Raw genomic sequence first — 21,846 nt, forward strand, 5'->3', positions numbered from 1 at the left:
AAGGGCCCTGGGATCATTTTCTTCAATCACAATTTCTCCAGGCTGTAGTAACCTTCACAAGTGTTTGAGTGTTTTCACATTGCTCTGAAGACTGGTGTCTGCAATTTGTTGTTATGAACCCTATCATATGCAAATACTTCTAGAAATGCTAATGATAACAGTAATCATAAATAAACAAAGATGCATTAAACCAACCACAATTAATACCAGAATTTTCCACACCAGCTTTACTGGGAAAAATTTTCTGTAAAATCCAGTTTTTAACCTTTATCGTTTGCCATCTTCTTAAAGCTATAACAAAGCAAGGATTTTCAAGCTAGGTTAAATCATGCTTTGTGATGTTCACTTTTTTTGCAAGCTGTCTATATTTTAAGCTGACTCTTGTGGCTCACTTTTATAGCATGGCTCCACATCTCAGAAATATATAATTAAACTTCCCTGATACCTATGAAAGCTTAAAATGTCAATGCTTAGTTGAAGATGATTATGGACATTACATAATGAATAAATTCAGATATGTAACACAATTTCATTCACCTTTTCTCCACAATTTTTGAAAAGTTCTGGCATATCTGATCCATTTAAGAGCCACACAAAAATTTATTTCTATTGTTTTCAGAAAATAATTCCTAGCTCCCTCAAAGCACTTTCAAAAAGAAGATATTTATGTAGTCATTTCCTACATTCACTGTTCATTAAAAAAAAAAAAAAGTACCCTAGTCCAAATTCTTCCAGATTCAGGGAAAAGAGGCATCCTATAATTTAGTTTTCCTTACTCCAAGGACCTTTCCAGACAGCACTTACTCCAATGACATTCTGATTTTTTTTCCCCAAGGGCCATTTCTACAGCTCTTGTTTTGACCATACATTTTGTTTTCTGTAGCATATATATATATATATATGTCTCCTTATAGGTCTGTTTCTGGCCAGGGTTTCAGTGCCCTATGTCTGACAACATATTTAGACCAAAGTAACTCAAACTACTAAAAGAGGGTTTAACCTTTTCATGAACAGTCATGACACCATCTTTGGATGGGTTTACTCAGTCCACAAAGATCTGAGGAAGCTGCTCCTACCTGAAGCAGCTACTGTAGAATTTGAAGATATTTGTTTCAGGTAGTCCCATTTAGGGTACTACCAACCTTTTTCACATGGCTTTTTATGGATTATCATGATTTGGCAGTCTACAACTAGTAACCACTCAAATCCCAATTTTGAGATGAGACTGAGACTCTGAAGCAAAGTTTAAACATTAAAAAAAAATCCCCAAACCAACAAACCACAGAGTGGAAGGACTAACGGGTAACTCATAACAGAGATGTTTTCCCTTAAAGAATGAGTCAACAGTTTCAGTAAGCACACAGCTTTTCTTTCTCCAAAGTTATTTTTATTCATTCTCTGAAATGGAAAAATGTCTCTACTAAGGCTTCAATATATCTGAAAGCTTTTGTACCTCTTTGCACAAATGTAACTATATAAATTAGATCTCCAATTTGTCAGCAGCATACATTATTTTTTGTTGTTGTTTAGCAAAAATCACAACAAAACTGTAGTTTTATGGGATTTTTTTTGGAAAAGCATCAGTTAAGCTTTGGGCAGCAGAGGTGTTTGGTTTTGAGTCTTACTAAACACAATAAAAATTGTCTTGAAAAATAATGTTATGTTTTCAGAAAGAGACAAAACACATGGTACAGCTGAAGGCTCTGAAAAACAGCTCATGTTTCCATGGTGTCTGCTGGAAGGTAGTGTGTGACCATCTCCCAAAGACTGATAAGCTCCAGAGACTGATGGTCCCATTGGATCTAGAATGACTGGGGAAATCAGCCACAAGGGTCAGCCTAACCTGTACAAGGCCACCATCAGCAAGGAGCTGTGCAAAGCAGATAAAGCCACAGGGATATTTGTGTATTTGCTAGAAACAAGATCTCTGGAATCTGGCAGCCTCTGGGCATCCAGCTTGGATTAGCCCACAAAGGGTACTAGAGAGAAGGTGTGAGTGAGTTTAGAGTTACCTACTAATTACTGTCTAATGAACATAGGCATTCTTAATACTGCTGGTGTTCTGTGACTTGCATGCCCATACAAATGGGAAAATTAAAATCACATTGCATGCAGTAATAACACATTGATGTCTTTATAAGGGGAAACTTTTATCAAATATTTGCCCCTGGTGCTTTGGTAAACTTGTTTATAGGTGTACCTGGAGACTTCTATTTCAGTGAAGCACATTTATGTATTTAGTCTCCTAAAATAGTCTCTTAAGTAATTATTATTGCTAATACACTGCATCCCAAAACCTCACTGCTTTCAAGTCCACTTCACTGTCCATTTCAGAAGCACACAGGGCCAGATTTTGTCATTTTCTCCCTGCCCCCTTTAAATCAGCACTGACTTTATGCTTCCACAACAAAATACCCATTAAAACTAAAGGAACAAGTCCTACTTGAAAACTCTAATATGAAAAATATCCACATTACTGGATGCTTCCACATCTTATTTTTCTATTCATTGACATAATTCTGTTTCATATCCGCTGTCAGCACATATGTTGCTTCAATAAATTCACATCGCATACAAGCTGCATTTCACACATGAATGTAAGCAAAGACTGTCTCACTTAGCACCTCCAATCCAGCTCAACAGAAAATACAACAGGCAACCTGCTTTCCATAGCAGCATGCTGATTGGCATTAGCTGTGCTAACATTGCTCTCTGATTGCCTCCATATCAGTCTCAATCATCTTGTCTAGTGGCGGTGTCCAGGCAACCAGCCCAGTTACCGAGGTTATTTTGTCTATTTTGTTTAAGTGCTGATGAGATCTTCCCATTTCCTGGAAATTCTCCAGACTTGCAAGACTTTTATATAAAAGAAAATCGCAACCAATATTAATTTTTGCAGCAGTTCTTAGTAAAACTTTGCTGTGAACATTCAGAAAGGTTTTAATAATAGTAAATTAAAAGTTCTCACAGCCCTGTGAATATCTCAGTTTGATATACATTGACATGCATCTACCCTTACTCCTGAATAGCAGAAATATGAATATTACAGATGCAACAAGCTGGTAAATATGATCGTGGTAGTTTGTTGTGTTGCTCTCTGCAGCTCTTCATTCTGTATTTTGCTCCTTGCCGTTGCAGCCCTCAAAACGGGAGTTAAAAAACCTCAAAAAACCAGAAGCAGCACCCAGAGCCCAGCTGTCAAAGTCCACAGCACATTGCCTTAGGAAGTTCACATCCATTCACACTGAGTGCAACACTGGAGTCACAACTACACAAGTTTCTCCTCTTACACTGCAGAGGGCAAGGGAATTGCTGGAGGAACACAACTGCTACAGATGCTTACTATGAAACATTTGCAAGAAGCCTAATAGAGAAACGGTGTTTGGAAACCACTAGCTGCTACATGTGGCCAAAGAGCTTTTTGGTCCCCTTTTGCTCCCTGAAAATTGTTCTATAAGTTGTCTCCTGTTTAGATTTGGATATTTTAATTTGGGTTTGCCTGTTTGCAAATGTTTTCAGTGAAACACTTTTTTTTTCCTATTATAAAATTTACAGTCTGTGTTTTGACTTTAGCGGAGCATCAAAGTATTATTAAAAAAGAATCTGAAAATTTTACAAATTTTGTCTATATCCCATATTGGCCTGAAGAATTGAACAGGCAAGTTAAAATGCCAAACTCTTAAGGGAACTTAAATAATTTCATTAATACTACAGGTGAATTGTGTGTTCAAGAACCCAAACATGACTTCTCTGCCTTGAAAAAGAGCATCACTAAGCAAATGCAAATTGCTTGCACATGCTTTAGTCACAGCTGCCTTTTTTTTCTTTTTTTACAAAATTTGTGGCAGGCTGCTGAAAACTCTGGCAAAAATTGCATTAGTTTCTGTTTGTATAAGTTATTTCTCAGTGACATAACACTAGATGAAAGAAAGAGAAAATTTTAATATAAACTAGAGACAGACAATCCCAGTCTCACTAATATTTTGTCATTTCTAGCATCTTTATTCTCTTGGATAAGCAGTTAGTCTTCCAGCTAGATTTGCTGATCTTAAAGGTCGTTTCCAACTGTAGTGGGCTGACCCTGGCTGGATGCCAGACCCACCAAAGCCTCTCTATCACTCTCCTCCATGGCAGCATAGAAGAGAAAATAAAACAAAAGATTCTTAACTTAAGGACCAAGAAAGATCACCCACAACAGGCAAAACAAACTTGAATTTGGGATATTAACTGAATGTAGTACTGATAACATCAGAGCAGGATAATGAGAATTGAAATAAACCCTTAAAAACACATTCTCCCCCACCCCCTGCTCCTTCCCAGTTCTACCTCCTCCCCTCCAGCAGAGCAGGGAGATGGGGAATGGGGGTTATGGTCAATCCATTCCATGTTGGTTTTCCCACTGCTCAGGGAGAGGAGCCTTTCCCGTGCTTCAGCATGGGGTACCTCCCACGGGAGACAGTTCTGCATGAACTGCTCCAATGTGAGCTCATCTCATCAGCAGCTCCAAATAAACTGCTCCAACATGGATCCCTTTTCCATGGGGTGCAGACCTTTCTTTAGGCACAGGCTGCTTCAGCACGGGGTCACCAGTCCCTCCAGAAAACCTGCTCAAGTGTGGGCTCGTCTCTCCTCAGGTCTGCAGATCCCTGCCAGGACCCTGGTCCAGCACGTGCTCCCTTCCCATGGGCTCACAGCCTCCTCTCAGGCATCCTCCTGCTCTAGCATGGGCTCCTCATGGGCTGCAGGTGGATCCCTGCACTCCCACTGACCTCCATGCATTGCAGGGACACAGCTGCACCACAGCCTGCAGAGGAACCTCAGCTCCAGTGCCTGGAGTACCTTTGGCACCTTCTCCTCCACTGACCTTAGTCTGCAGAGCTGTTCCATGCAGGAAGCTTCTGGCAGCTTTTCACAGAAGCCATCCCTGTAGCCCTTCCAGCTACACAAGCTTGGCCATGCACACCCAACACACCAACCATTTCCACCTCTGAAATATCAGGTAGATTTTCTTTTTTGAGTAGGAATTTTAAAACATTGACCTTTAATTTTAGGACTGTTTCAATACTTGTATTCTCAGTATTCCCCTCTTACTACAGAAAGATGAATAGTTCAGCAAGCTGGACTCTGACCTGTAGTTTAGAAGATCCCAGAAAGAAATCCCCAAGTTATCACCCATTATTCAGTGAGACCCCTTAAAAGTCACTAAGGGAATAAAGGTCTAGAGAGATGTAGGCAACAGATACATGCACTGTGACTCCAGGCTATAAGACAGGTTAAATACTTCAAGAAATGTTAAAAGTTCAATAAATATCAGTTCAGAAATATCCAAAACATATCTAGTGAAAAAAGAAAAAAAAAAGGAGCACAGCTCACAATCCTATTTAAGCAGTGAATTAATCAACGCTGCTTCCCATCCATACAATCTCTATTTTAGAAGAGCAGTGCCTTTTGTTCTTTCCATTGAGTAAACTTTGGTTCGTTTCCTCAGAGTTAATTTTCTAAGGGACTTAAGTATATGAAAGTACTAGGGAAAAAATAAGTAGTCTCAGTGTCCTCTTCACATTATCATTCATGCAGGAAATATTTTTGAAACATAAGGGTCAGCCCCTAGGCATTGAATTGGGTACAAAGACAGTCAGGAGGCTGAGGAGCCATTGTGCATAAGTAACACCAGCAGAACCTGCAAGGAGGATGCAGAAATGATTCCTGGATGGGCAAGGTGCAGCAGATTGCTTTGCAGGAAGCAATGGCTGCTTGCCTTTCCTGTGCACCTACCTGCAATGAAATGGGAATAAGCACTTTCATTCTGTTCTCTTCTGCCTCACAGGGCACAAGGGAAGAATTGTCAAATCACATGTTTTTTCACAGCAGTGTGACATCACTTTCCCTCTGAAGCATCAAAAAACCCATAGTAATAGCAAAAGCCTTGAGAACAGAACTAAAGAAAACAAAATTACATAAAAGGGCTCCTAATCTTTTCCTTCTGAGAGAGAATAACAATATACAAAAGTTATAGCTACAATAGTTCATTTTAGGAAGCTTGTTGCAAGAACAGGTGCAGCATTTCAGACAGAGTATTTGGAATCAATTTCATTCTTTCCACCCCCTTACTTTAGGGGAAGGAGGCACAAAAAATAACGCCTCTGTACTTTTCTTATGTAGAGAAGACCAATATTCATACTCTTTTCTTTCAGTTAGATAGAAAGAGGGGAAAATATTACATAAATGTGGATTTAAAACCTAAGGCAATTAGTGACATTAACTAAAACATTTACCCTTGGTGAGAAATATCTGGTGTAACAGGAAAAAAATAAAATAATTAAGGAATATTTTGGGAACATGTCAGCTGGATTTCTGCAACCTCATCTACAGCATGCTCTGCAATCACTTTATCCATGTGTTTACTGATTTCTCATCATTACCAGCTAAAAAAGTCTGAGCACCTTCTGTTCATTTTACATTTATTCATAACAGATTCACTGTTTTCCTGATATGAATGTTTTCAGCAGTTTATAAAAAGCCGGGGCAGCCATTCAGTTAAAGAATTATAGTCCCTTCTCTTAAACTGAATAACCAGTGCTCAAATCTCCTAAACATATGGGGACCAGACACTGAGGCACTAAATAATGATTTTGGGCATCCTCTATCTCCCAGGATCAGGCAGGAAATCATAAAATCTCCTCATTCTGCACAGCTGAACTCCTCATCTAGGACACCACTGAGGACAGCAGCACTGTCTGGTCCTGTACCAATCAAGACATACTCAGCATTGGCACCACTTTTATCATGCACTTGGTCTTAGCTAGACTTAAGGATTAGCCCTGCTCTCATATTTTTGACAACTTCCTTAAATTATTTAGCTTCGTATAGTTTACAACCAGTTTATAACCAGCATCGCTGGAGGCAGAACCAAGTTCTTGACCTGGACAGCACTGAAGTGGAGAGGATTCATAACTCAGCAGTTTTGAAGGCCCTCTGAAATCCAGATGGCAGCGCTTTGTAGTGCCACTTATGGTGCGAGGTTGCAGAGAATAGGCAGCTGAGAGTTTCAGAAACATTGACAGTAAACAAACAAAACTGCTTAGGAGAAACAACAGAAATAAATTTTGATGAAGTCTGTTTTGACATTCGTTAAGGCAACTTCTTGGGTCCCAGTGGGAAAGCAGAAACAAGGAAATATGTATCCTTGAACCTGAAGTTCCAGGCCTATGTCCCAGTTTCAAGTGTTGCTTACATAACTTTAAAACCCTTCCAACTCAGAATATTCTGTGATCCTGTGTGTGAATCTGATGCATTTCATAGCATATATATAAAAACATCATTAATTAGTCTCAGGAAAATAGTTCTACAATACAGTATTCATATAGCATATTGCAGTAATCCTTTCAAGTTTTTCTTTACAGCTATAAGAATTTGAAATGCCTTTATTTAAATGAAAAAAAAAGTCAGATGTAAAACTTCCATTTACCTCTAGAACTGCAGCTTAAACATAAGTAAATAAACCACATAGATACCACAAGAATTAACAAAAAGACCATCACATACCTCTTTTCATTCCATCTAACACAAAAGCATTGCAGCATTAGCTGGAATCCCACCACAAAAAGGCAAAATCATCAGACCAAAGGAAAGAAGAAGCCTAGTTCTGCCAGACCACAAAGATGGGGAATTCTCCACCTTTTCCCCCTCTATGAACAAGACTAGGAGATAAAAGCAACATCAGCTGAATAAGATCCCAACCACCTAATTGAGGAGAAATAAGGGGTTGTGGGTAGAAAAAACCTTTTTCTTGTTTTCATCTTCTCACCTGAGTGTTATTTACATTTAATACTGTGACTCTTCCCATGTGAAAGACATTACCATATTTTCTTTCTGGCTGAGGGCAGGCTATTCAAACTAAAACCCCATCCCAGAGCAATTAAAGCACACATACCTGGCGCAAAGAATAAAACAGATTGCAGGGGAATATGAGGGAACTGAGTCTTAGTGAGGACTCAGTAGGATTGCAGTAAAACAGCAGAAGTGTACCATAATTTCTATTAACCAAGCTGAAAATTACTGATTTCTCTTTGTTGTTAATTTTTGTTCTAAAATTCCATATTTATGAAATTTTAGTAACTAGAACATGAACCCACAATATCTTTGTATATTTGAAGTAGTAAAACTTCACTATTTACTTTAAAGATTTTTTCACCTCTCAGGCACACATCAAGCCTAGCCGTGTAGATCAATAAACCTATTCTTTAGTCTTTAAAGCAATGATGTAAGTATAGAAAATATAGCTTTGTTCCTCATTTAAAATTACAAAGGTATATAAGGATCACATTTGTCTTTAAGGATACAGAAATCATTCTAACACAGACTTACTGACGATTTCAACTAATCTAGGGATTTAGTGAATGAGTAATTCAAGTACAAAAACATGTATTTGAATTAAAGCATGTTGTTCTGAAGAACAGAGAAAGTAAATAAGGTGAATATAATAAAAAAAAAGATGGCTGGACACAGCATTAAATATTCCACCTAGCCCATAAGTTTATTTACTATGGATTTCTAAAGAAAATTGGTAAAAGTTGATTAGAAAATAACAAATAAAAAAACATTGTAGAAGACACATGTAAAACATGAGTATTAAAGAAATCAAAACAGAACTTTCTTCTTATTAGTCTCAACATTTACAATATTTACACCTGTGCATTAATACTAATCTTAGTCCACTGCATCTGTTGATGTTGCTTCATATGCCTGGGTAGCTAAAACCTAAAGGAAGTAACATGCAGAGATCTCAATAGCAAATGTTGCTTTAAAGCTTTTCAATGGAGATGAAACAAACAACCAAAGAAATCCAGCAGCTTTCCCTGAGTTTCTGAGGTTTCTTTATGGTTTTGGCATTTTTTTCTTTGGGGAAACTAACCACAAATTATTTTGAAACATAATAATTTTCTCCCTCATTTTCTTGAACACAGATACCTGACTTATTCACTTTCTGTCTGTCAAAACACACACAAAATATACATTTAAGTAATTGACAAAGAATTCTGTTTTTCACAAAGGAAGATCAGTGAGGGTCTGTGACAGAAGTCACAAGGGTTGCCGGTGAAGAGAGAGGTGAGAATGTTGATCTCATGTTCAGAAGGCTTAATTTATTATTTTATTATATATATACTACATTATTACTATACTAAAAGAAATAGAAGGAAAAGTTCTCAGAAGGCTAGCTAAGCTAAGAATAGAAAAGATTGAATAACAAAGGAGCTCTCTCCGACTCTGTCCCCGAGAGAGCTTGGTCCTTGATTGGACATTAATTATACACATCCAACATGTGCCAGTCACAGGTGCACCTGTTGCATTCCACAGCAGCAGATAACCATTGTTTACATTCTTTTTCTGGGGCCTCAGCTTCCCAGAAGGGAAAATGCTAAAGAAAGGATTTTTATTAAAATATGTGTGAGACAAGGGTCTCACATGTCTCCTACAGTTCATCCTCAAGACAGAGAGGCTTTGGTCACTCCAGCAATCTCTACAAAAGCATGAGCTCAACTACTTAATTACTCCATTATAAGTAACTAGTTTAAGCCCAAAATTTCAACATATTTTATTCATCTTCATCATGTATTGTCCAAAAGCCACAGGAAGTAGGGAAGAGAGGCTTTACAAAATTTTCTGAGGACCATATAAAGGACTCTGATGCAAGACAGGCTCAAGGAAGGAAGAAGAAAAGTCCTTAGTAAGTTGGTAAATTTGTGCTCCCAGGACAGAGAGCAAAGTGAAAGTACAAGAGTAGTTTGAGAGGGAAGACTTGTAAAGACTAGTCTTCATCCTGACACCATAGCTTTGGGATAGATGTCAGGAATCAAGAGTTTACAGAAAAGGGGAAGAACTAAAATTAAGCATCAGTTTGGGAGTCTAAGATTACAGTTAAAGATGACAGCAAATACTTAACAGCAAAAATTAATGGAAGGCATAATTTTGCTAGTTCCAAGAGAATAGTTCCATTTAACCCCATCAGTTATACTTAGGAAGGCATTTGAATTTTCAACAACCCTAGGAAAACAGTGGGCAGGTACATAACCCTAAATTAAATACTTTCACTTCATGTACAAGCCCACACATCAAACAAAGGACGGGACGTGGCTGGAGTGACTTGTACACTGGTCTGGCCATGTATAACCATTAGCCCACAGACTAATGCACAGTGTCAGCCTGTCAGCAGCCTGTGTGTCACTGGCATCGCTTTCTGCAGCACCGCCGGCGGCAAGAGCTCCTGCTAGCACGGACACTTCTCTGCAAGGGCCGAAATGTTTTGCTGGCAATGTTGTGCTTTGCTGGATGGCACTGGAGAGGATATGCTTTTGCAAGCAAAGCATGATTCCCATTCAACCCTAAGGGTAGATTCAAACTTAGTCCAAATACACTTATAGCTGTGTTTGCTCTTTCAGCTGAAATTTTAGAATTTTCACCCACCTTTAAGGAAAAAAAAATTAAAATATCAGGCAACCTGACAACATCAGGACTAGGACTTGATTTTTTCCCTACATTAATCAGGAAATTATTAATATCATTTATTAATGCACAAGTAGAGAACTGTGATGTTGGTTCAATTCCTCTGTCATTAAACACAAGTGTCATAATCTTATTATTGCTTTCTATTCACATCTTTAAAAGCAGAATTTAAATTCAGGATGCCTTTAACAAATTTAGAGTATGAATTACTGGAAGATTATGGATGAAGTAACATTAAGACATATTGCTTTGCTTGTAACATCTCCTGCCTATAAGTGACAGCATATCTTGTTACTCTGTGAGGAATTTTAATGGGCTTTAGTTTATAAAGCATTGGTAACCTACAATTTCAAATACCAGACTTCTGAAGAGTAATTTAAGTAGTCCCAGAAAAAAAAAAAAAATTGAAAGCAGGTTAAATCTCCAGTACTTAAAAAACCCTTTCGTAAAAGAACTGTTAAACTCAGGTGGGTTTTCTTTCTCCATCTCTCTGTAACCTTATAGAAAGATATCTTTTGGCTTAGAGTCTGGGTGTTTGTTGGGAAAAGGAGTGTAAGATGAGGATTTAGGAGAAAAAAAATTGTATACTCTCAAGATTTGTTAAATACGGGAACAATTTCATTGATTTTCAGCTCAATTTGTTTAGGTTTCATTTTGCTTTCTACAGAGAAAGACTGATAGGTTTTAATATAGTTCAATTTCAAGAGCTGAAGATGTGACATTTCCCAGTTCTGATCCCATGCTCTGCAACAGTTCTTGGGGCCAGGTGTTTAGAGTGAACCTATTACTGTTCAAATTGGAGTATATTTTACCATCAAGTAAGTTTAACATTGAGAAAATATAAGAATCAAAAAGAAAACACATTACCAATGTGTGTTCAAGCAACAGAGTGAATGATTCACTACTGAAAAGACCATGTTTAGTATTACACAGCCAAATAGTTCAAAATATGTTTGTTACCAGTCATATCACTAATAAAATAGAAATAGTAATTTTAAAGTACTTTTTCCATTATTTTACTCCAAGAGTATTTTAAATTATCACTGCTTAACAAAATAATAAAAAAACAAAAAAAGACCCCACATTTTTTGTCTTTTGATTAATCAAACCCTGTATATTAACACTGAAGACAAAAGTTTTTCCCTAATACATGCACTTACTAATGAATCTTTTTCCATGTTTATTAGGTTATTGTAAATTTTTATTGCAATACTACCCAAAAACCTGCAGTTGCTTTTGAAGAATCTTTTCTGGAGTTTTCTTTTTTCCCATTCTAATTGTCACTCACTGTGGCTGCTATATATATCAAATAAAAACTTACCATTAAAGGAAAAATAACCTTTCACATAACTTATATTTCATAGATATTAAAGTATATATTTATAGATTTCTATATAATTTGCATTGTTGCTTGCATCAATGACAAAATGTGATGTTTCTGGAGGATCTCTGAGCTATGAACAAAGTCTGCTGCAGAGAGTAGCTGTGCTAACCCTAACAGACAAAAACATTCTGGACATCTGTGTGTTGGTATAATACTTATTGACCTTGACTGAAAATCTTCTACCTGTATAAACCTGTTATGTTGAAATCCTATAATATATATATACTACAAAAACCACCGTGATTACTTACACAGATATATATCAGGGGAGGAAGCAAGATAAGGTATTTATTTACACATCACAATTCTTCAGTATTATTGAATCACATTTCTCCCGGGGAAGGTTACACAGACCAGAGCGAACATGCAACATTAAACATCCCCAAATTACAATAAATATCCCCTCAGAATTCAATGCGGACGAAGGGATGACATTTACTGCGGGCTTCGACAGAGAGGGAATCCCAGTGTGACGGTGTTGGCTTTCGAGAACACGGCGTCAGGCGATTCCTGCCGCCGGGCAGCATCCACCATCCCCGCGGATCCTCTGGAAATCCTGGAGCGCCGCCTGCCGCTGGCACGGCCGAGCTGGAACTGCTGAACAGCATTAAGCAAGGACAAGCGTTTATCCCCCGCTCCTTGCGCTGCCATCGAGAAATAAGTCAATAGATTTAAATCGCACCAGCCACTAAAAGCACATGCTGAGGCAGCATCGTGCTACAAGAGAAGATTTTGGTTTTTTGGGTTTTTTTTTTTTAATAATGTCCTAGGCCAAACTCACAAAAAATTTTAAGGAAAAATACTCTCTTCCACATGATAATATAATGGACATGGAAACAGAAGGCACAAATGCAGCCCATGGACTGAGGAAGGTAAATCAAGTGCTGAGCCCAGAAACATCATAGAAACACGGTTTGGCTTGGAAGAGACCCTAAAGAACATCCAGTCCCAACCCCTCCACCATGGGCAGGGACATCATCCATTATACCAGGTTGTTCAAAATCTCATCCAGCCTGGTCTCAAACACTCCCGGTGATGGGGAATCCACAGCTTTGCTGGGCAATCTGTTCCAGTGCCTCAACACCCTCACAGTAAAGAATTTCCTCCCAACAGCTGATCCAAAACTACCTTCTTTCAGTTTAAAGCCAGCACCCCTTGTCCTTTTATTTTATGCCCTTGTAAAAAGTCCCTCTCCAGCTCTTGTAGGCCCCCATTAAGTAGTGGGAGGACACTTTAAGGTATCTCTGGAGCCTTCTCTTCCTCACACCAAACATTCACCAAGCTCATTTGCTTAATTTAAAGAGATTCTAAATCTCCTCTTAGTCTTTGAATAGTAAGAAAAATATTTGAGAAACTCAGCTGCCACAAAACTCACATCTTTCCTTCTGTTTAATGTGAAGGAGGCTTTAGGAAAGTTGATGCTTCAATAGATTGCCTACAGTTAAGGAGAAAAGGTCATTGGTGATATTAAGCACAAGATCCCTCTATCTCACAAATACATATCTCAATTACCATAATATTTATGTTTAAAATTAAATATATTATTAAATGCTGGGTAAAACCATTTTGTATGATTCACCACTCCAGAATATCATTACTAGCCAGGAATCCTGGAATTAAAGATGTGAATGACATCTAGAAATTCAAACAAACGGCTTGCTTGTCAGAAATGCAGTGGTTGCAGCTCTCAGTTCTGACAGGAAAATGGATTTGAAGTAATACAACATATCCTCCCACTTGCACGAAACACTACAAAATATTTAGGCAACTATATTTTCTACATCATCCTAACAGTAGTCACTCAATAAAGTGATAATTATCAATATTCCTACAGTTTCCAAGGAAATTAAAGATAATAAGAAAGTACTGTACTTCTATTGCATGACTAACAACTTAGGGAAGAATGGTGATTTATTATTATATTTATAGAGTCACTCAAAACAAAGAATCAGGAACACACTGTACTGGCACACTGCTGTCATACAATGCAATACACGACATTCCTCTCAATGTTTCAAAACATCTTTTAATACTGCAGAACAACTGCCACTCTACAGACAACTACAGTGTGTTTTTCTCTCAAACACCTTGCTATATTTCAAGAAAGGTTCAATGTCCTTTCAGGAAATTCCCTTCAGGGAATTACAGCTTTCTTCCATGTAGGCTCTTTGGCAGAAATGGATGAAGTTGACCAAAAAGTATTTTCATACTTTTGTTCTTCTTATCCAAAAAAAAAAAAAAAAAACCACAAAAAAAGCCACCAAGCAAACTCCTTTTGATGCACATCTCTCTTGAAAAGAAAAATGGGCCTTTTTATACGTTACTCATTTCCAATTTCTCAATATTCTCCTATTTTTTTCTTATTGTGTTTTTTTCTACTTGTTCAGTGGAACAAAATGAAAAAGGAGACACTCTTTTCCCCTACATTCTTTTTTTGATTGGTTGGTTTGGTTTTGCATTTAAGAAGGAAATAACCCACAAAAACTGTAACAGCATACATTAATTTCTTTTCCTTTCATTCCAAACAGAGTCAGTTTTCCCTACCAATTCTGTTAACTGTTAACTGGAGGGAGAATTGGACATGACACTTGACATCTTTCAAGCCCCAGGGCCAGAAAATCTTCAATTCATGCAAAGCTCTTTCCAGGATAGCAATCTGCTTCCCTAATTTTCTGGTGAAGCAGCAGTGGAAAGGGAAGCACTCATCACTCATCTGAACCATGCCTCGTTTTACAAACAAATGTTTGTTATGCAGAATTTTACTGAGTAATCTCTCAGTTCTTTTTGTTCTCAGATAATAAGACCAGTAATCATGACACTGGAACATTGTTAGCACATCTCTGACCACCTGCAAACACTATTAGGCTGTGTGCTCCAGCGATGTCAATCTCACAAGCCCGAAGTAAATTGTCTGAACAGAAAAGCTGACAAACACAATAAATGGTGGGAAATGAAGCAAAAAATGAGTCAGTAACAAAGTACCAGCACTTTCTGTGACAACATACTCAGGCTACTGATATTGTTTCCAGCAATACAAAATAACAAAACAACAACAAACCCAACCCAAACAAACAGAATTTTAAGAACAACAGCTATTATTCAGAAAAGAAATACTTGGCATGATATCTAAGCTTTTGGTCTCAATCTTATCCCTGCTACTGGCAGTAGGTTTCACATCAAAGCAACTTGAGAGGTGAACTGTGGGCTCTCTCAAGCAAGGATGTATTAATCATTGATGATGGTAGTTTAATAAGGGTTTACAGTGTTTTAACAAGGCCTGACTTAGCCGCCTGTGTGATTGAATTAGAAAAGAAAACCAGGTCTGTGACAGACAATTACATGCCTGCATGTACACAGAGACAATTGCCTACTGTCTTCAGTAGATGGCTGCGCAGCTACAAATGCTTTTAGCACTTCTCAAAAAAATGGTTATATGAGTCTTTGTTTCCCCACCTGTAGAATAAGGACAAGAGAAGACTTGAAAAAAAAAAACAAAACTAAAACAAACCAACAAAAATTCCTCCAATCCTACATTCCTATTCATCATGTTACTATTTTAAATGCAATTTAAGTCCAGCTCAAATGAAGTAATTAATCACCAGCTTGTTTTTTCTCTCAGAAATTCTTTGTAATGCTTTCCATTCTAAAGCTGGTGCAAATAAGGACTTCAAAAGGCATTCTTATTGAAACATCAGAAGTCTGGAATCCATTTACATTTGGCTTTCAGCTGGACTGTCCTTTGAATAAAACACTGTATGAGTGACCTTTTGGTATTGGTATAATTCCACTGGATAAGATAAAGAAATACAGATATAGCACTAGTATATATTCCCACTGCAACTGGACAACAGAGAATTTATTAAAGCAAAGCCATTTAATTTCAGGTTTCATCTTCCATCATACACCTCCAAAGTATTTTATTTATTAAAGAAATTATGTAGACTCTCCAGGTGTATAAAGGGAACCAAATTCTGTTCTCCAAGCAACATGCAATCTGGAAGCAAACCTACTTGACTCAGTACATAAGAGCAAAGCAGGTCATGGGGAACTATGTTTGCAGTAAGCATACACCAGCGTATTACATGGTTGTTGCCCTCAGCAATGACCTCTGACTCAGTACAAAATCACTGCACTCCTTTGAAACTGCCCCTGCTTCCATGTTTGAAATACAGTAGTTATTCCCAATATCGTTACTGGGGGAAATCAACTGACAGCACAGAGAAAGCTCCCGTCTGCCACTTTTAAATCCATGCTCATGGTACCTCAGAAAATGTGCTGCAGAGCCAGAAACATCTCAGAAAAAGATAACCTGTCAAAAGAAGACTTAAAAGTAATTTCTATGCAGGCAACAGGTAAGCAAGCAGTCCCCAGACCAGACTTAGGAAGGATGTGACAAAGGTTTATAAGCATCGGTATCACAGACAGCATTTGGAAATTGATTTGTTTGTTGTTTCTGCTCATCTTGCATCATACTAAGACTTTAGAAAGGAGGTTTAAAATAAGCAAAGGAGCTAGGTTTTCTGTTCAATGTATTGCTAAAACTATGGAAATCCATGAAAAAAGATGTTGCAGAAGGTAGAGCATGCCAAAGTTTCAAGGTTGCACTGGAGAAGCTCATGAAGAGAAACATGCTTAAGATCATTGAATGTTAAGAATGCTTCTCAGAAAAGTTCTTCCTTCCAACCACTTGAGGCTCAAGTAGTTGGAGCACTGAGAACTGCTTGGAACAAATATTGAAACATTTGCCCTGGTGGGCTACTTTTCCATAAACATGCTTTTGACCATTGTCAGTTGGTGTGCTGGGCTAGATAGAACCCCTGAGCTGCCCTGTGAAGACACGCATTACATTCTCATGTTATATTCATTGCTCACAAGCAGAAAACTCTACACTTTGTCATGCACTGAGGAACACACTTTTACTAAAGCAGTCCTTTGGGATTCTGTATGTCTGTGTTTGAAATCTGTTGAAAACTACTGAAAAAAAAAATCATAACCCTGTGATTAACTGGTACCATTTGAAAACTCTTCACTCTCATTTCAGTCCTTTGTACCACTCCAGATTCAAAGAAACACTTGACAATTTCTAGAATCTGCAGAAAACATCAAGGCTTATAGGAAAGCTATTTCTAGAAGGACATGTTCTTAAACTCCTCTGTCTACTCCTGATTTGATTGTGTGGTAGAATCTTATCTAGTGAATATACACCACACACAGGATTATTTTTTTTAGGATACAGAATATATGATCCTTATTACTAGAGGAAGAGAACATTTACAAACACCATGACTAAAACCTGTCAGTGGTACTCAGGTCCTCTTTTCCTTCAGATTTAGTCTTAGTTTTGCCATTTTCATCTACGCCTAGGCCCTGGAATAAAAAGTCACCTTCGAAAGCACACAGAACACAGCAGATTTACTCTTTACTTTTATTACAGAGTTTAACACTTCATCTCTTAGGGTATAATCTCAGAACACAGTTGCGCATACCTGTGTCCCCAGAAATATAAGTTTCCACATTTGGAACTAAGAATGCGGACCCAGGAAGCACAAGTTCTCTACATCCTCCAGGCCTCAGAGCCCACACATCTGGCAGAAATCAGCAAGCACCTGTCATAGGAAATCAGAACCTACTGGCAACTGTTTTAACTACCTTTCTCCTTGCAGATTAGTCCTGATCAAAGACTTCAAAATCTTTCCTATGGGTTTGAATAATCTATGATGACATCTCCAAAATTAGTAGGTTATTAAAGAGTAGTAAAGAAATAAATATCCTATTGGAACTATTTAACAATGGTAGCATTTAGTGTTTCTTTGGCATGCCTAAACCTGTACCTAGCTGCCAGAAAAGCACTCTGGCCATCCAGCAAGGAGAAGCCACTCAGGCAGATGGTGCACTGTGACAGACTGTCAAATGCAAACAACTACTGTCCAAAGAAACGCATCCTAATGGCAAACATCAACTAATTAGGCTGTGTAAGTCATTCCAAAAATATCATATCTGCTCCCATCTGTTGGCAACACAAAGACTTTCACCATCTTTCTAGGCACTTTCCCCCAGTACCTTTTCTGCTTAGGCATCCATTTGAAGTACTCTTCTTAGTATAAAAGATTATTAGCATTCTATTTAGCACACAAATAATTATATACAGCTGTTTAGAAACCAAATCAAGTAAACAGGCAAAACTGGCCATTCACTTCAAGGAATGAGTTCAAGGACCAGGAAATTTACTTGATCAGATAAATCACTGAAAAACAATGGCTCTTGATGTACAGAGCAAAAACACTAAATCTTTTTACGACAGATACAATAATGTTAGCTATTAATAATATCTAGGAAAAGGCCTACATTTATCTGTACATACATTTCTGTGGAAGACAGGGGGCTGGATCATCCAGCATGTCAAACAAAAGTCATTGCACAGATTATTATTTTTTTCATTAGAGAACTGAAATAATAACAGTAATAATAACCGAATGATCTAGTCCAACACCTGCTTTACTTAGCACAAGTCACTGCCAAGTAAGGCATACTAGTTGTGTACATTCACATTCCAAACTGCCAGAAATACAGAATGAATGAAAAGCAATTTTGCACATTCAAATCTTCAACATTATCTTTTACAGGTGTCTTTAGGTACTGAAAGTCACTTTCCCTGTCATGGTTTTTTGAGGACTAGCAAACACTGGTCTCTATCTCTGTATATAGGAAGAGCTCCCTGCTCAGCTCCGGAAAACCAATACATCTGCCCTAAAATGAACTTTGTTCATTTGACAGAACCAATTAAAAATGCATCATTATTAAGTACATTACTCTTTGGAATACTCATTACAGTGAAACAGATTAATAGAGAAATAATGCACGAGTATCTGAATGTGCTGTGTCTTTTATCCAGTGTCTATTTTTATGAAAATTCTATTAAGAAAATTTGACACAAAATGTCTAGAACTCACAGATTTTTGACAAAATATTTACCTTTGCTACAATTTGTTGTTTATTAGCTTTGTCCACCATCTCAGAAAACATGTGATTTTTTAATATAACTGTTAACAGAATAAATTGCCTCAACCACTAAATTTACACATTTACTCTTAGAACACATGGCTTTTGAGTTGTTTCACATCTCTTTCCAAAAACTTTACCTTGGATACAGCCCCTGGGTTAGTGCAAGGTAGTGTGCTGTCCTAGTTACACCAGCTCCGTACCTAGAATCACACTGAAATACAGACAAAAGCAAATCTTTTTTTTCTGTCTTTTGGAATATATTGAGGGACCCACAAAAATTACAGAACACAACTTGCAGCTTTAAAGTCTAAAAACATGTCATTGAATTCACATATTGGGAAGTTAGACATGAAACAGAAAAACCTGCACCAAAGCTCTGTGTACACAAACTGTTTCACAAAAGGAAGCAAAGGATTTGGGGAACCCCTGAGAAGTCACTGTGTCATAGTTATTAAATCTTTCAGGGGCTTCCTAATCAGTATGGTGATGAAAAACAAGCACCTATGAGCAGAATTTACAGATCTTTTCAGTAATTTATCTTTTCAAGCTTCAGAGGGGTAATTTCAAACCCAAACCTGAAAGAAAATCTTTAGTCTGTGGTTACAAATATACTCACAAAAAATGAAACCATGATTTAGCAGTCTTCTTTACTCAGAATGTATTTAGCAGACTGACCAAGAACAACATTAATTCAATTTCATTGACAAAGGAAAGGATTCTACTGAAAGAGGAGTGCAAGTACTTCATGGTAGAATAAAAAAAAAAGTTCACAGAATTTCAAGCTGCTCAACAAACAGAACAGATCTCATGTATACACATACATAAATACATACACACAGATCCAGTAAGTTTTTTTCATTTTCCCCTGACATGAGCTTCTATTGAAGAGGAAAAATATTTCGTTTTTTCTGAAGTAATTCTCTCCAGCAGGAAAGTAGTTGCCTTCATCCAGCAGCATTTCCACCACCTGCTCCTTGGAGATACCAGAAAGCAAATTGTTTCTAGTTGATGTTAGACAGTTGCTGTTAATGCTACAAAAATAATGTACAAAAGGGTCTGACTTGCAGATCTCATGTAACAAGCAAGTTACATGTAAATGACCAGCTCCTAGAACATAGGCAAAAGAGGAATCTTAAACACGACAGAAGAAGGAACTAAAACATTAAGCTGGTATTACATGCGCATTTCTAGTATTTAACAAAAGAAACCTTTACTTGTGTTGTAAAACTCAGTAACACTTTTGGCTGGCAACGTTCTCCAAATCTTACTAAGGTATTTAAAACACTAATAGGTGACAAAATAGCATCCTTCCTTAAATCCTGTATATTAAGATTACATTGGACAAGGATCTTTCATTTGCATTAGAGAGCCTAGAAGTAATACTTCTCACTGTTAATAGTGAACAATTTCCATCTGTTTTACATCAAAGTTCAGTACTGTAGTAAGAGTGAACATTCCCACTCACAGTTGCATGTTTTCATATTATTTTCTTTGCATTATTTATTCTTATTGGACTTTACATCTATTCATTGAGATTTGCATAATAATCGTTAAGGGTTTTCTATTAATGACTCTCTCTCTTTCCAAGAAACCACACTGGTCAAAAATGAAATGAGGGCTCTCTGAAAGCCCTCATAAACTTTTCTGACTACTCAGCAATGTAAGGTTTATTACATAAACACCTCTCAATATCCATACTTTTTTCCTCATTATGAAAGCTGAATACTATTAAGTAAGAGTCATAAGGTTGCATAAGGAATAGGAGCCCTCTACCACAAACTGGACATTCATTCCTGGCACTTCTTCCCCTATAGGTTTTTATGGAGTCTATTTCATGACAACACTTCAGATCCCACACCTCCTGCTATTTACCTTTCTTACTATTGGACTGTAAAGCACTTTCACACATGAATGGTCAAACATCTCAAATACTTTGCCACAATCAGATCTCTGTTGACAAGAATTATGGAACATGAGAAGAAAGGGAAAATGCCATATGATAATAATCTTTGACAGGCCTTGAATATCTGAAACATTTATTTTTAGCACTTTTTAAAGGGTTTTTCCACTTATAAGAGAAAAAAATAAATTTAAATAAATGAAAAATGGGATATATTTGTAAATATTGGTACTACATTTACAAGCATGGATACCAGTTCCTACCAAACGCAATGATCCATATATGTGGTGAACCCACTACTCAGAAAGACAATACACATATAAATATTTAGGGTTTTTTTATTCAGCACCAGAATTATGACTAATGTTAAATAAAAGCAGTGTCCAGAGACTAGAATTCTATGCCTGATTCATGTATCTTATTCAGTATATTCCACATACTTTCTTCACAATCACAAAGCTCTTGTATCTCATGTTTTGTACACACTTGCTTCCATATTTCTTCAAACCTTTCATCTGAAGTATTCATGCCCATATTGTGGAGAATTTGTTTAATCTACAAAAATAATATAAAATAATGCAATCAATGTAATTCGAGTCAGCATTTTGTTAAACTCTACAGTGTCTGGCTTTGACATATTTAGCAATCTCTATTTGCCAAAGAATATTTTCCCACTCTTAAGTTAAAACTACAGACCACATCCTGTATCCTAAACAAAAGAAGTTTCTATTTAAGTAAATCTGAATCTTATTGCAATGAAAGGTGTACAAAATTGTCTGTAATTAATGCAGTAATGTGGATGCACTACTTCAATGCTGGGACAAAAATCAAATGCAGAAGACTAAGGGAAAAGTAAATGTTTTTCAAAAGCCCTAAGTAAAGTTCTGTTTATCCACTCTTTTTGCTGTCTACAGTTACCAATACAAACCACATTCAATTATTATCTGCATTTCACAGCAACAGTACTACACACAAGGTCATCAGCTGGTATAGATAAGTGGATGAAGTGACTAAAATGAAATGGTTCACATCAACTTTGAGTTTTGCTATAATTTTA

General features: G+C 37.2%; 1 protein-coding gene across 8 annotated transcripts in view; it reads right to left on the reverse strand.

Moving 5' to 3' along the window:
- Nucleotides 1-14,187: 14,187 nt before the first annotated feature.
- EFHB (EF-hand domain family member B) overlaps nt 14,188-21,846 on the reverse strand; it is a 56,045-nt gene continuing 48,386 nt past the window's right edge. For all 8 annotated transcript variants that reach the window (XM_074538320.1, XM_074538317.1, XM_074538312.1 and 5 more), the window contains one exon: nt 14,188-21,344. In XM_074538320.1, the coding sequence (XP_074394421.1) occupies nt 21,180-21,344 (165 nt within the window). In that variant the 3' untranslated portion in view covers nt 14,188-21,179. The remainder of the gene's footprint in view (nt 21,345-21,846) is intronic.

This window comes from Zonotrichia albicollis, chromosome 1 (genome assembly GCF_047830755.1).
Source record: "Zonotrichia albicollis isolate bZonAlb1 chromosome 1, bZonAlb1.hap1, whole genome shotgun sequence".
NCBI classification, from domain to species: domain Eukaryota; kingdom Metazoa; phylum Chordata; class Aves; order Passeriformes; family Passerellidae; genus Zonotrichia; species Zonotrichia albicollis.